We start from the raw sequence: 16590 nt of genomic DNA, 5'->3' as shown, positions 1-16590 counted from the left end.
CACATTTTGTACCTGGTCTAGACTGTGTGGCCTCAATCCAATGGGATGACATTCCCTGTGTGCTCTGTCTGTACTGAGATGGGAGCCAAGGAGCAAGGCACTGCTTCAGCCAGGCTGCAATGACCCAGGATTGCGTAGAGCACAGCAGGGCCCTGGTGTGTGATGCAAAGCACACTCGGAGCCATGGAGCATCGTGCCCATGTGCAGAGGTGGGTGATGAACAAGGTAACAGTGGGAACTAGGTCAAAAAGCCAAGAGAAGCTTTGGAACATTTAGTGTTCCTTTTCCTGTGAAAAGTGCTGGAAGTGATAAGGAGCTTGTTCTGCAGCCAGATGGAATTACAGGGCCTGGGATTTGCACCTGCAAAGGGAGGAGGGAAGCAGAGATTCCCCGATCAGAGAAGGTCATGACCTTGGTTTTCTCCCCTCCCTCCCATGGAACAGACAGAAACCAGGTGAGCAATAACATTTATCCAGGCAGCAAACACCACGTCACCCTCCCAGCACCACGACCCTGAGAGAAGAGGGCAGCACACCAACATTACACCCACACACACCCTGGGGCCTTCTGGGCTCAGGCTTCAGCCGCCACAGAACCAGCTCAAACTGCCTCTTGCCACTTGAGGCTTCAGCAGACAGGGAGTCCATTCTGTCCTTCATTTATCATAGCCAGATCCTGGGCCCTGGTTGCTCCTAGTCTGGATACAGATGGAGAACAGGAAGAAACAGGAAAGGGAAGCCAAAAGCTATGGCTGCAGGGAAGCTATGACTTTAATGTGTTGTTCTTAACTCTCCTTTGGCCAAGGGAGTCATCTATGTCTCTTTACCCCCAAGGAGAACCTGTCTTGGAGGGTCCCAAGAATCACAGAATCATTGAGGCTGGAAAAGCCCTTAAGATCACCAAGTCCAACCATTAATCCAACACTTCCATGTTCATCAACAGATCATGTTCCTGAGTGCCACACCCACATGTTTTTTGAACACTTCTGGAGATGGTTATTCCAAGAATCCTAGGCACCATCAGAGATTATCTTCTCTCCCTAAAATTGTCTGCTGAAATGCCTGCTGAGCTCCAGGCAACAAAACACAATTTAGAGAAAGCCTGTGCAGATGGTTCTATGGAAAGATTCTGACAGATAAAACAGAGAGGGCCAAAATAGCGATTCAAAGTCCTGGTGATTCATATCCTTCCTCCTCCAATGGATGTGGGACAGAGGTGGAAATCAGGGCCAGAGCAGGTCCCTGTTGATGAGCGGCTGATTGCAGAGGTCTGGCTCACAGGAGCCCAGATTGGGGCAGTTTGCTCCCTCTGGCTTTGGGTTTTTGAAGTCCATTAAGGAAAAAAAAAAAAAAAAAGACCCAATCAGAGCATTATCTTGTACTTTTTTGCTTCCCACCAAAAAGCATGTGGTCTTTTCCTCTGCTGTCCCTTTTGGTACACTTTCCCAAAATACGCACAATTTTTTTCCAAATGCATTTAAAGCAGAAAATATCTTCCTTGCCTTCTCCAGCCAGTCCAATTCCACACAGGGTTTTAAGGAGAAAATCACTCTCTAACTGGCTTTATAATTGGCAACTGTTTTACCACAAATGTTTCCTGGTGCTGGTTTCTGAGACTGAGATTCACTGGGGATCCGGATGATGTCAAACCAGATGTGGGGGGGGGGGAAAGCTATGGCAGGAGGAGGAATAACCATGGGAGATACAACATCTGCTGCATGCAGCATTTTTTCTAACAAGATTTTGTAAGGAACAGACTGGTCTAATTTCATTGCAGAGCCTGGCTGTTTCAGAACAATGCCTTCACTCAGACTTGCAAAATCAGCAAAATAATCTATTAGCATGGCTGCGCTTCCGCCCTCCCTCCTGGCCAACTGGGAACTGAAAGGATCCTGTCTTAAATGTCATTCACACAGACAAGAGAGGAAGAGGCGCCCAAGCATGGCGAGCAACGGTGACAGAGCAGACACAAAGGTCCCCGTGCTGCCCTGCTGCAGGTACCTGCAACTGGGATGTGCTTGTGCAAAAAGGGGAGTTACAAAAAATTTGCACCAGGGTGACAGAGAAAAGGGAAATGGAGTGAATTTAGAATGCCAAGCTTTCAGATGGATTATTATAGGATCACAGAATCATGGAGTGATTTGGGTTGGAAGGGACCTTAAAGATCATCTCTCTCCACCCCCCTGCCATGGGCAGGGACACCTTCCACAAGGACCAGATTGCTCAAACCCCGTTCAGCCTGGCCTTGAACACTTCCAGGGATGCGGCAGCCACAACTTTTCTGGGCAGCCTGTGACAGTGTCCAGCCGCCCTCACTATAAAAAATTGTGTTGCTATATCTACTTTGAATCCATCCTTTTTCCATTTAAAACCATTATCCCTTGTGCTATCGCTACAGGCTCTGCTAAAAAATATGTACTTGGCAGATCAGCTTCACACACATGGAAGGATAGGCTTGGTTGGGAATATCTACACCCTACAGAACTGTTTGTGGGGGTTTGTATTGCCTCAGTCAGGCATCCCTAATGCTAATCCACTCACAGTATCTCAGTGTATACACATTTGTATTGTTATCAGCTCCCACACCATGCAGAGGGCACTGGACACTCCACCCACAGCAAACAGGACTTGCTTGTGAAGGGAGGCATCCCAAAAACATGCTCCCCACAAACTCCTCGACTCAGTTTGTGTACCACAGCACCATGCAATGGTGTTTGTTTTGGCACCAGGAAGAGTGGGGGCAGCATTTGTTTTGGCACCAGGAAGAGCTGGGACAGAGGCAAACAAGATCTAAAGGTCAATTTGCAGGACTTTGACAGGTCCCTCTGCAGTTTTATTTTCCGGGTATCCAAAGTACAAAGGCACCAAAGAGGGATAAAGCAATGAGAAGTGGAGAGACACAAGAACCTGTGAGAGTACTGCACTTCCCCAGGAGCAGACGGAGATGGATGGGAAGGAGAATGGCACAAGTACAGAGACCCCAGACCTGTCATTCCTCCCACACACACTTTCCAGGGATGCACTCTTGGGAAGTCACACCATTACTCAGCCCAGGACTAATTCAGTTTTTACCCAGCCAAGACTGATGCAGAGGCTGGCACGGCCTGGCTTTTAGAATCACCACACATCCAGACACAGCCCTCTCTCTCTCTCTCCTAGACCATCTCTCCCACAGCAAGTGCTTCTGTCTGGTTGCAAAGCCACTAAGAAAAAAAATACTCCCTGGATACCAACAGCCCTGAGGTCTGCAGAAGCCACTGCAAAAGCAGGAAAGTCTTCACATGGCTCACTGACAAACTAGGGGGTAGAATGCTCAGAGCAGTGAGATGACATGCCACAGGTCACCCCATCCAGAGGCAGCAGTGGTCCCCCTGGGTTTCCAGTCCCAGCACAGCCCAGTCACCATGGGAGCCACCCTTCCTTCATAGAAATGATGTCACCTGGCTCCTTTTCATGCTGCATTGCCTGAGCCAGCCTGACCCTTACAGCTGCACACAACTACAGTCTTGAGAAGTGGAGAGGACACTGAGCAAATGCAGCTCTCAGAGACGGCTCCACCTGGATCTCCTTCCCTAAATCCTAGTCCATGTAGGCATGGGCTCTAGGAGCTACACCAGAGAGATGGAGGAGGAGGAGGTAAAAAAAAAAGCTCCCAAGGCTGTTTAACATCCTCTGACAGGTACACCTCTCCGACTCAGCACAGTGCTGCTGGCCACCTCCACCCAAGTTCCCCCATCCTCCGACATATCCCAGTTTTGAGCTCTCCTACAGATCTCCTTTGACCAGCTTCCTTTGGGAAGGACTCGCAGGGTGAAGACCAACCCTCGTTTGGCAGTATTGTGAGTTTAAAATACACCCACATTCCAAAGCCTGTCCTCTCACATGGCACACCATGCTCTCAGTTACTCCCAGCACTTTTAGTTGTGGGGTTTAACCTCAAGCAGAGGAACTGCTTTGGCTTGAAACTATGATGCATCAAGCCTTAGACTTGGAGGATCACAGTCATGCAGTACAAGTGAAGGAGCATGAACCACAGGCAGCAGCCCTGAGGATGCTCCACATCTTGCACCACTTTTGAGTCATCAATCCCCATCCTGGAGGACACAGTGGTGGGGCCATGCTGGTGGAATGGGAGGGGCTTATTCAAGTAGGTCCTGCTGTGAAAAACTACAGTATTTTGGAAGGAATGGTCCAAACCCAGCCATTCATCACAGAGCTAATGTGAAATCCTGGAGCAAGCTGATGTGGCCATGAGCTCAGCTGCACTGTTTCTGCCTCCAAGCAACACAATTCAGCAGCTGCCCTGCCTGAATCCCAAATCCTGTGTCTCATGGAAAGCCAACCTTCTAAAACAGGATTTAGAAATCTAAATTGTGCAGGGTTTTTTTGTTGGTTTTGTTTGTTTGTTTTTAATCATCCTAAGAGTCAAGTTATTCATGGGAAAAGAATAATAAGAAGCTGCAAAGGAAAACTACCTCCACACTCCATTGTGCGTGTCTCAGATCAAAATCTCCTAACTGCTTTTCTGTGGGACACCTCCCACACCCCCTTGAGCCATACTCTCTCCATTTCCTTGTCCCAGGGCAAGGAAATACCCTTTGGTTTGTGATTGTGTCACATTCACAGCACCTCCATTCAAAAACAGGACTTGACCTCACCACAATCTAAACTAATCCCTGACTATCCAAAGATGATGAAAAATGAGGTTATCATGAGTTTAAGCCATTTAAAGAAAGTACTTTCAGCCCACACCTATTCTGGTTATTCATACACTGGGTGTAGCTTTGCAAACAGAATCCTGCTTTACGAGAAAACCGCCGTCTAGGAATGTGGAGTCATGAGCTTCTGCTAACTGGGAGAAGGGACATTAGTTCTTATGTAACTCTGTCAGTGGCCTTTGCATCAGACCACAGTCAAAATTTAACCATCCATGACCGGTCCCCATTCAGATGGTTTGTTCATCTTTTTCCTTCTTGGAGAGGGACTGGGAGGAATGCATCACTGAGCAGTGGCTTCTTCCCAAAGTTCCAGAAATATCAAAGATGCCTTGTTTTATATTTCCCCTCACACACACTCACACAACCTCTTACACACTCTTAAACACTCAAACATTCTTACACACCCACACACGCTCTTATGCAGACCCAAAATCCCATCCTCTCTGAGGGCTCAAGGATTAGAGCTCACAGGCAGTGCAGAAACTCCCAACTTGCACCAAGATTAAATCCCTTGGCTGACTCAGAGCGTGCATCCAGCTCTGGGACCCCCAACATAAGGAGGATGTGAACCTGCTGGAGCAAGTCCAGAGGAGACCACAAAGATGCTCAGAGGGCTGGAGCAGCTCTGCTATGAAGACAGGCTGAGAGAGTTGGGGTTGTGCAGCCTGGAGATGAGAAGGATGGAAGGAGACCTTAGAGCTCCTTCTGGTGCCTAAAGAAGCTCTAAGAGAGTTGGAGTAACAGGACAAGGAGGAATAGCTCGAATGGCTTTAAACTGAATGAAATCAGGTTTAAGTTAGATAATAGAAAGAAATTCTTTCCTGTGAGGGTAGTGAGGCACTGGCACAGGTTTCCCTGTAAATGCCCCATCCCCAGGACAGGTTAGGATAGGGCTTTGAGTGGTGAGGAACACATTCAGTGCAGGTATCTTGGTGAGCAGCTGCAGTTTGAGCTCTGGGGGGCGGGAGCCTGAGCCTGAGCCTGAGACAAGAGGCTGTGAACTGCTGACCAAAGAAAAAAGGGGCACCTGTGGCCCATCCACGTGACCGGACACTGGAGACTCCTATGCTTGGACTGCGAGAGGATAAAATCCCACGGTTTCCTTTGTTCATGGTCCCTCCTCAGAGGCACCAGTTCAGACCATTATTCTATCACTGCACCAAGGTTAAATAATTTGAATGACTCAGATGTCTGAGACTCTGCTATGGGAAAGCTGGGGTCACAGTAAGGAAACCTGGTCTGACATTGAGTGTAGGGAGTCAAGTGGGGCACCCACTGTGTCACTGGAGCCGCCTGCTGCGAAGGGGTTTCGGTCCCAGCTCAGGTGGTGGCAGTGTGACTGCCAGAATGGCTCCTGGATGGTCAGACAGGAAGTTTCCTTAACACTGAGCAACCAGGTCTAGTGGAAGGTGTCTCTGCCCATGGCAGGGAGGTTGGAACCAGGTGATCTTGAAACCCAGCCACCCTGTGATTCTATGAGAAGCAGCTCTGCAATTGCTCCACAAGTTGAACGTGCCCCTGCAGGACCCCAGAGTCCAGTCTGGGAGGATTTGCACGCTCCCTCCCACGGAACTCAGAGGCAGTGGATGCTCAGGGCTCCTTTCTGCAACACCCTCTGCTATTGTTCCGCTCTTCCTCATTACCAATACAATAAGTTCTTGTCACCAACACGCAGCTGCACTAAGAAGCACGCAATGAATCTAATCCAGGGATTTTACTGTTGCTTTTGCTTTTAAGGCCACGTCCTTCTGATGCTGAGGACAGAGCAGACTGGCTGGAAATTTCTTATCAAAGGCTGCACTGCTTATCAACCCCAGTCCTCACTGGGGCTAAGGGGGGGAGTGTGTTTGCCTGACAACAGGAGGCCACGGCCCTGGGAGGAGCCGGCGAGACCTGCTGGAATGCAGCCAGGGTCAGCATCACATCTAATGGGAGTAGAGACCTTTTAAAATAAGTACAAGTAATAACAATGAATCTCTTGTTCATCCTTGAGGGATGGGGGGAGTCTATGAATGGCTTAAAAATGTAAAAACAAGGTCAATTCAGAGATTGCATTAAATGATGACCAAATCCTTTCCTGGCAAGGAGCAGCCAGACTGGCAATCAGTTCCAGTTTTACTGAAAACAGCAGATAAATTAACAGGCAAGTGGCTCATAAATTCTTAAGCCAAGAAATGCAAAGGTCTGGAAGGATTTCAACCCCTGTGATGGATCCCAGACAGTCTGTTCACTCTGTTCAGAGGAGACGACCCCTCAGACAATCCAGCAGCACAGAGGAGCCCCAGAGTCAACACTAACTCCAAGCATTCTTTAGGAGAAACCAAAACTGAGAGACACAGGCCAAGTCACTGCAAAAAGCTCAGCAAAGACACCCCGGAGCACAGAAGTTAGTATTTTACTCATTCTGGAAGAAAAACCTCCAAGTGGGACACCAGAAGGTTTCTGCAGCCAGTGGCCATTGCCAATGTAAGTGCCTCCCTGCTAAATTCTTGGTGAGCTTCAGAGAGCAAAGAACTGCAAGAACTTAACCTCTGTCTTCCCCATTATCTTCACTCTTGTGTCTTTTCCAGCTTCCCAGCCTGCACTACACACTGGGGAAAAGACCTTTTAATGCAGAAACTTGTGGGCAGGGAAGTGCTGGTCCTGCTTTTAGTGAATTAGTTCACTGACTCCTTTCCCCTTCCAGGAAACCCCCATGGGGATTGACTGTATAATCCTCACTCAGCAAGAGAAAAGAGCTAAGTGCTTAATAATGTAAAAAAAAGTGGAGCTAAGAGATGCTCTCCCATCCTGCAACACCTTCTCCAAAGACAACAACATCCCATTCAGGAGACAATGGACATAACGTATCCTGCATGATAGGGCAAGGGAGAATGGCTTTAAGGTGAAATAGGGTAGATTCAGATTGGATATTAGGAAGAAATTCTTCCCTGTGAGGGTGATGAGGCACTGGCACAAGTTGCCCAGAGAAGCCATGGATGCCCCATCCCTGGAAGTGTTCAAGGCCAGGTTGGATGGGGCTCTGAGCAACCTGGGATAGTGGAAGGTGTCCCTGCCCATGGAACTAGAGCATCTTTAGGATCCCTTCCAACCCAAACCATTATATGGTTCTGTGAGTGGGCAAAACCCCTATACAAAAGTCAGGGTAGATATATACCAGGACAGCAGGGAATGGCTATTAAAAAATCCTATTTTCTAGGTTTCTGAAACAAGATTTCCCTTGAATGTCTGGGAAAAAACCTCAGGACTGTGACTGAGAGCATGTCTCCCTAGTGCCATAGTAGGCCTGAAAATGCCATGGTTCTAGTGCCCTAAGATCTCCTACTTCTACAACCCTTCCCAAAACATCTGGCCTGTCTCTCTCCCCCAAAACTACTCTCTCAGGCTTTCCCCTTCAAATGACATTGCCTTCATCCAGATAAAATAATATCACCATTTAGCAAGAATCTACCTTTATGTTCTTTAATCAGTGACAATCTCCCCTGACAATTAATTCCTGCAGAGATAATTCAGCACTTGCAAGTAAATACTGGAGAGAGATAAAAATACTGAGAAACAGGGATGGAGGGAAAAACTCTTTCCCTGAAGATGGGAGGGTGTAGACTTCATCCAAGAGCGTTTCTCTGGTGGTTGCAACCATCCAGGCTTGAACTCACAGAACAGGGATGCAGCTCAGGTTCAACAACAACCACATGTCACCTTGAGCCACACAGTCACTGTGACAACAGCCAGCTTGGAAACCCTTGTGTTTGTCACAGCTTCTCATCACAGCACTTTTGGCTCAGCTTGGCACTGAGATCCCACCTGGAGCCTTCCAAACATCTTTGGGATCTCATGTCCCAGCCGCTCAGCATCTTAGGGATGACCATGAGGTGCTCCTGCAATGTCCTGCAGCACACTGCTGTGGACAGGAATACACTCAGCACACAGCAGCCCACCTGCCTCCCAGGAAAGGGAGGAAAAAACTGTCTCCATGCTCAACCTTGCTCTCTGGAAAGAGCTGAAGGATCAGAGCATGCAGCTCATGTGGTTCAACATCGCACCTGTGCATTATGTAAGCCTCTCACCAGGCTTCATTTGCTCCCCACAGGTGCAGTGATGCCCAAATTTGTCCTGGCTGGTGACCTGTCCCAGCAGCAGGTCATAGCTTGGCAGGCTGAACCTGAACCAAGTGGCCCCCTTGCTGCAGAGAGACAACAAGCCCTGGGTAAGGCCCAGAGGTATTAAAGACAGACCCTAATTGAAGCCTGTACCAATGCCATGGCATCATTGGAAGCAATCTGTACCCAAGAAGAGAGCTTAGGACTGGGATAATTAGAAGAGATGAACTCTTTTTCCCAAAGGGTAGATGAGTCTCTTCTACCTTAGACTATCATTGCTTTTTCTACAGGGGATCAACAGACACAGCAGATGCCCCAGATCTCCCCTTAGTTTTGCCATCCATCCTGCACCTCATCCATCCCCTTCTACTCATCTTTGTGCCACCCCTCCTTATTTACCCTCCACCCAAACACCCAGACCAGCTCACCCAATGCACAGACCAAACCTCCTGATTCTAAGGTGCACTGCCAGCATTCCTGTCCCAAAAAGGGAGGGGAAAACTCAGAGCTTCAGGATCAGGCCAAGATTTTCACTGGGAAAAGTGGTCCTACTTGCCTGGATACAGATCTCCCTCTCCTTCACATGGCAGCACACAGAGCACAAGGGAAAGAAATTTCAAGCAAGGTGTTGGGATTTGGGCTAAGCTCAAAAGTTCTGTTTAATTTCTAATGCAACAGCTGAGTGCTGCTGCCAAAAGGAGCCGCTGATGCTGCCTGAGTGAGCTCCAAAATCTGCTTTGGCTAGGCAACGAGCAGCCAGCTTTGTTTTTAAGTGGATTCACTAAACAGGGCTCTTCAGGACCCCCTTCCCTGCTCAGGCTGATGCTGTGGTTTCCCTCCCTCCGAAGCACTCCAGTAATTGGCTTTCTGGCTTTGCGGGGCTGCATCACGAAGGCATCCAGCAAACAACCACCGGAGCCAAAACACGATTAGAGGGCTCAAACAGCTGCTCCCTCTGCAAAGATCTGGCATCCAGAGCAGGGCTGGAGGCCAAGGAAAGCAGAGTGGGAGGGAGGACACCCTGCTGGAAATAATAAGGCTGAGCCCATTCCAGGAAAGGCTGCAGTGCCGGATGCAGAAGGAAGTTGAAGCTAAACAGCCTGACCAGGGAAGGGACCAGAGCTGTTCCTCAGCCTCTCCTTTTCCCTTCTGCCCAGAAAAACCTCAAGCAAAAGGGGAAGCACTGCAGAGATTGGGGGTTTTGTTGTTTTGTTGGGGGTTTTTTGCCAAAGCAGCCTCAAGCTTTGGGAGTGCATGGAGAAACAGAAAGGATGCCAGAAGAATAGCTGGGAAAGTAGAGATGCACAGACAGAGGATGGGCTGTTTAGATCCATACCAGCACCATGTAAGTACATAGAAATAAGATCCTGCCTCTGCCAAAGCACATTCCCAGCACCCCAGTGAGTTCACTAGGGTTACTTTTCACATGCAAGTGCTTTATCTGAAACACCACAGAATGGTTTGGCTTGGAAGGACCTTCAAGATCACCTGGTTCCAACTCCCCTACTGTGGCCAGGAACACCTTCCACTAGACCACGTTGCTCAAAGCCCATCCAACCTGGCCTTGAACACTTCCAGAGATAAGGCAGCTACAGCTTTTCAGGGCATGACTTATCTCATATGTCTGATTTCTTCTCATAGATCACAAGTGACAACTTTTCCGAGAATGCAAGTGGTTGTTTTCAATAGTGGACAGATTTTATTTCCGTTCTCCACCCACTCTGTTCTCACAACAAAGCTAGAGACACCATGAGCTCTTATGTTTTATCACAGTTTTAGCTGAAACTCTCCAGAACAACCCACGGCCATGGCCCCGAGAGATAAAAGCATGTACACACCATCCCTTCCCTGCAGACAATATCCCTGGGACTGGGGACTCCATTTCTGGGTAAGGAAATCCCCAAAACAGCATCTGCCAAAAGCTGGGAGTAACACTACTTGCTTTTTTTCTGAAAAAGGTTTAACTGCCTAAGATTTCACCTAAGACAAGAATTGCTGGTTGTAATAGAAACAAGATGCTGTGGTTTAATAACTGCACCATGCCATTCACTAGCACACAAGCAGAACAGTTCATTTAAACTTCATGGACATTTTGGACCCTACTGAATCCTGCATTAGCTTGGGAAAGCCGATAGTGATTGCTTTCCTGCAGAATTTGCTGGGATTTTTCCTGGACTCTCTCCCTTAGAAAGCCAGTCTGAATTCAGGTCCAGAACTAAAAGTGTCATTTTGCATTGTCTGCTGGCACAAAGCAATTCTCCCCATGAAATTTAGTTACTTTTGCTGAAATGAACGATTAAGAACCTAGAGAAATGCTTTTGAGAAAGAGGTTTCTGGAAACTTCAGCAGTAAACAGGGCAGGTGTGAGTTCAAATTCTTTTTTTAACGGTGATTTTGTGGTCAAGGCAGCTGAGTAGGTCGGATCAAAGAATCCTACCAGACAGTGGCATCATGAGTCTGCTACTGCTCAGCATGCATTCCTTCTGGTGCCCAAACTGCTGGCAAAGTTCCTTTGTCTGGTGCAGAGGCAGCAAAACAAGGACCACCTCTATGTCTTGTTAAGCTACAGGACCTTACTTGCACATGGGACCCATTTCCAGCCCCCATTCCCACTGACAGCCCATGCCAGAAAGAGCCCTGGTTCAGCATTCTATGATAATTACTTTAAGGGTCCCTTCCTACCTAAACAGTTCTATGATCCTACAAAACTGCAGAGCTGGGTGTCTGAAAAAGTCTGAATTCACTCCATGCTTCAGCAGGGATGGGTTTGGACTAGGTGAGCATGACACCTTGCAGGTGAGGTTCAGAAAGCTTTCTAAGGAAGACCTCATGCTCTACAGAGCAAGGCCAGCAAGAAGATAATACCTGCCTGAACACCAAGGGCTGCAAGTGAGATGAAAGCCTGAAAAGCACATGGAGAAAAACTCTGAGATGCTCAGCAGAACACAAGCAATCTTTGTCCCTCTACAAAGGGACCCAACCCTCTGTCTTTAAACATGGGCCTGAATTAATGTGTGTGACCTGACTGCAAACCAGCAAGGGGGTCTCAAATACATCCCCACCTTTTAGTCCCAGAGAAAGTTGTTTAGAAACACACAGCCATCACCTGCTGGCTGTATAAACAGGATATGCAAGGCGTGCTCATGTCAGCCCCCACAGCGAGACCAAACCATGGTCAGCCCTGTCTTCAGAAGGCACAGAGCCTCCTTTCCTTCCAGCAGACAAAGGGAATAAACTAAAACATACACAGGGCTTTACACAAATCCAGTGTCCAGGCAGAGCTGGTGTGGAAGAGACAAAGGCAGAGCAGAGGGAAGAGAGACCTCACCCCCCAAGGAGCCCAGTGGGATGCTGGGGGCTCAGCCCCTCTGGCCACACAACAAGAGTCAGTTCAGCTCCATCTCTCCCTCTGCACAAAGCCTTTTTGTCCACCCCCCTCCAGACTGCCTTCATCCAGACAGACACAGCCTTGTCTTGTGGAAGGCCAGCTGATTTTCTGGGCTGTCAGCGGGGGCGAAGACGATGACGGCGGCTCAGGCAACCCTACAACACTGAAATGCCACCAAGTCACGTGTGGAAAAGCACGGGCTGGGCAGAGAGGGCTGCTGCTCCCCACGGGGAAGGAAGTAACCTCAGGTGTGTGAGATGTTGGGATACTGCCACTCCCCAACCACAATTATCACTGCTACCTGGGACTCCTTGTGCTTCATGGCAGTCAGAGCACTGGTCTCATGGTCAACTCCAAGCAGATGGCCATAACAAGACATACAAATTCCCCATAGTGCCCTGAGGTCCTGATGTGCATCCTTTGGGCTGGCACTGAGGACAGCAGAAGAGGGGCTGGCAACACTGTGGACAGACAATGTTATCCCAGCCTCCCACAAGCTGCCTTCATGACAGACACAGAAGCATGGAGGAGAGGCAGAGAGCATTTTCCAGAGGACATGGTTTTTGCACAGAAGAGGAAGGATGGGTATGACCACCCCCTTCCCTAAAGATTCCAAAACAACCTCACCTACTCAAATCTTCTTTTTCCTTTCCAAATGGACCACCAAGAGTATTCTAGTGGAAGGTATCCCTGCCCTTGGCAGGAGGTTGGAAATAGATGATCTTAAAGGTCCCTTCCAACTCAAACCATCCAGTGATTCAGAGATAACACTCTGCCTTGCTGGACCCAGCAGCCTTACAGGAGTACACAACACCAACCCAGCTGCAAACCATCTCTCTGGTTCATACATGGGGAAACTGAGTCACAGAACAGCTTCCTTTGCTCTTGGTCCTCACAGGATGCAGAAAAGTCTGGACCTGAGTGCAGCAGGTCTTCCTGGCACCCTAGAAGCTCGCAATATCAGGTCTGGGCCAATAAATGCTGTCGGGGAGAAGGGATGTTAACTGGGGCTTGACAGCCTTAGTGAAGGGTGAACTGTGCATTTTTAGGAACACCTGAGAGCAGAGATGGCAGAAAGCAGTGTGGAGGGGCAAGGGGATGGGTGCACTTACTTTGGGTCGTTTCCATTGGATGCCCTGAATCCTTGACTTGTAGAAGAGCGAGTCATCATTGGCGGGGAAAAGTGGGTCCTCAAAGAGCTGCTTCCGCCGCTGGCACTCCTTCTTCAGAGAGGCGTAGCGCTGGTTCTCGTACGGCTTCACCGAGGAAAACATCCTTCCCCAGCGGCTCTGGAGGACAGGCAGAGCAGGAATGAGATGGGGCAGGGTCTGGCCAGGGATGCTCAATCCTTCTCTGCACCATCTCCGTGGCAGGACCAAGACATCGTGGCTGAAGATAACCACCTCTGAGCCCAAGTGTACCTTGCTGATCCCCCCGGACTGGGACTCCCATTTACCCCCCAGGCTGGCCAAACAACACCAAGCCAGGCATAGTAGTAGATGATAACTGGTGTCCTGCTTCTTAACAAATTTGTAACTCGTGTGGGAAAAACACAGCCCTCAGAGGCAAAGGAGGGAAAGACACCCCCTGCAAGATGGGTGTGCACAGCTGTGAGCCCTACCCAGAGCATCCCCACCACAGAGCCTCAACTCACAAAATCATGCAGTTCATGATTTTGTCAGAGACGCCAATTTCTCAGCAAACTTTATCAGATCTGGTTTTAATTAAAAAAAGAGTCTCCTGGCAGAGCACCACATGTTTCTGGATTAATTATTCTTTCCTGACAAGTGTCTTGCTTCCAGGGCAGAGATGTGAATTTAGCAACCCAGACAACAGCAGGAAACCATTGCTCAATTGCCCCCCAGAGAGAGATCAGCACCTGTCCATCACCCCTGCCTTTTGGTCACTGGGTACCAACCCCTTTGCTCAGGCACAAGGAAAATGGGTGCTCTGCATAGTTCCCCACTACTTAATCACAGACTTTTTCCAAAACTCCTTCCCTAAAGTTTCTCTGTATTTATTTGTAACAGCCATGTACAATCCTTATCTCTCCCCAAAACGGGATGTCCTTTTTCAAAAGCTGGCCATTAGCGACCTCAGTCTGGAAACGTCTAGTATGTTTTCCTAAAGAAATGGGAATGTGTGTGCCACATCACCATAGAATCATGGAATCATTCAGGTTGGAAAAGACCTCTAAGACCACCTATTCCAATTGTTAACCCAGGACTGCCAAGTCCTCCAATAAAGCATGTCCCTAAGTGGCATAATCCCAGCTTTCATCTCCAACATGGTAAAACTAAGGGTGCCCCATGCAGTGGGTGGATGCATCCAGCAAGCCGACCTCTCATCCCTCCTAGTGAGACACACAGAAACCCTATGCTTGTTGTGGTATTATCACACGTGGTGGGATAATGAAGTTGCGATAATGGCTAATTGGAAGCTGCTGATTTGTAAACATCCAAAATCTCAAGGATTATATGATCAGTTACAGTTGGCACCAATTTAAGTAGCAGTGTCACATCCCTTGTTTATGAACCACTAGGATTAGCTGAAGGAAAGTAGGTGTCTGAAAGCTCAACTAATGCCCATTCTGATGCTCCAGGAGCACTGCCCACCCAGCCAGCCTTCTCTCCTCTGGGAGAGACGAAACCACTTCACTTCTGGAAAGCTGAAGAGCAAAGCACAGGTTTTAATTGACAGCATTTATCAGCTTGATTAGCAGCACAAGTGCTCATCACTGAGAGCTTAAGTGAACCCAAAATAATCCCCTTGCTGGCTGCTCCACAGGTCTCTGCTTCTGAGGACGAGTTGCTAATGCAGTTCGTGGGGATTTTCTCCCTGCCATCAGTACCAGATGCTCTGTAGACCCCAGATGCTACAAAGAGGCCCAAGTGCATCACCGGCCCTCAGAAAAGCCTTAAAAATAAATGGCCTGCTATAAACCCCCAAATAATACACCAAATTTACTACTTGTGGAAAGGCTGTCAGCCTTTGAGCAGGCAGGGAGTGCAGCCAGTAGTCCTATACACCCTGCTAAGAGGGCCAGGGAAGGTGCTGGCCTTCAGATCTCCAGCAGAGGAAGGGGCGAAAAATAAGGGAGATGTACCCAGGGAGGTCATGGGGACATCTGAGCACTGCATGAGCTCCTTTTGAGTGACAATCAGGCAAGACTTTCACAGTGATAGAACTCATTGCTACAGAGAGACACAGGGAAAGCAGCAGTGCTGGGAAAGGATGGCTGGCAACTGCCTTCTGCAGGAATACAACAGGCTGAGAGAGGAGGAAGATGCTGTTGGCTGACATGCAAGATGAATGGCTTGGACTGGTGCATGAAGTGGGCTGACAGACAGGAAAGGATATTTCCTTGGGAGGTTGTGCAGGAAGAACCAGCGAGATTAGGGAGGGAGCCTGGAAAGGAGGGGAGGAAGGAGGTCTGGAGCCTTCCTAAAAGTCACGCTTGAGTTAAAGGCAGGAGTTTTGGGTTTGATGTAGGAGATGCTGGATGCTGCTCTGCAGCCTGTACCATGGCCAAGGGCTGGCACTTGGCTGCTCATTCATAAAATTACTGCTACACCCTGCAGCTTGGAGCCGTGCTTTCCAATGATCCCTGCAACACCGATTTTCACAAGAGACCCTGAGCAATGTCCATCCCTATGAGAACAAGACCGCAGTCATCTCAGCCAAGGAGTTCCAGCCTTTCTGATACCCAAATTTGCCTGAATTTTGCCCTGCTATCCCACCCCACAGTGACTGTCACCTTGCCAGCCATCTGTCCTCGCTGCAGGGCTACTCTCACATGACAGCGTGTAGATGGATTTGAGTTACAAAGGAAGGAATACTGCTCAGGATCATTTAGAAAAACAAACAAAAAAACCCCACCTTGCTAAATAATTAAAAGGAAGTGGCAGAGGGAATGTTCTTAGGGCAGTGTTCAAATTCATTACTCTCTCTAACTTGGAGCATTTCATGCTCACCAGGCTGAACTCTACCTCTGCCACCTTAAAATGCCCAAAGGCTGTCTAATTACTTTTTGCCTTCTTGTACCAAGCTCAAACGCTCCAGGAGCACAAGAACTGGGTGTTTTCATGCCAGATTTGAATTAACAACCCTACACCTGCATATGCATGTGTCTGCATGTGAGCAGGGAGGGGAATCTGCACTCACCACTCTTAGCAGAGCTGAGTTTTTAGGAACAGTGGTCTGATCCCAACCTCAGTCCTGCCACAAAGGAGTTTAAAGAAACTATTTTGTTGGAAGACTGAGCCAGACTTATGACTCAGGGGTGTTGTGGACTCCCCTTTTCACCTCTAGCATCATCCAAGTGCTCCAGCTCCTGCCAGCTGGTAACAATCACGGCTCTAAGGACTGTAACAGGGAGAAGAATT

At 48.6% G+C, this 16590-nt stretch overlaps 1 protein-coding gene across 1 annotated transcript in view; it reads right to left on the bottom strand.

The window, feature by feature from the left end:
* The window catches only part of CAPN5 (calpain 5), a 52849-nt gene that overhangs the window by 23813 nt on the left and 12446 nt on the right, over positions 1-16590 (bottom strand). The window contains exon 2 of the mRNA XM_039561737.1: positions 13318-13494. Coding sequence (XP_039417671.1) covers positions 13318-13479 — 162 coding nt within the window. The 5' untranslated portion in view covers positions 13480-13494. The remainder of the gene's footprint in view (positions 1-13317; positions 13495-16590) is intronic.

This window comes from Corvus cornix, chromosome 1 (genome assembly GCF_000738735.6).
Source record: "Corvus cornix cornix isolate S_Up_H32 chromosome 1, ASM73873v5, whole genome shotgun sequence".
In the NCBI taxonomy this organism is placed as follows: domain Eukaryota; kingdom Metazoa; phylum Chordata; class Aves; order Passeriformes; family Corvidae; genus Corvus; species Corvus cornix.
Note: the sequence above shows the minus strand (reverse complement) of the source record. Positions and strands in the feature narration are given on the sequence as shown.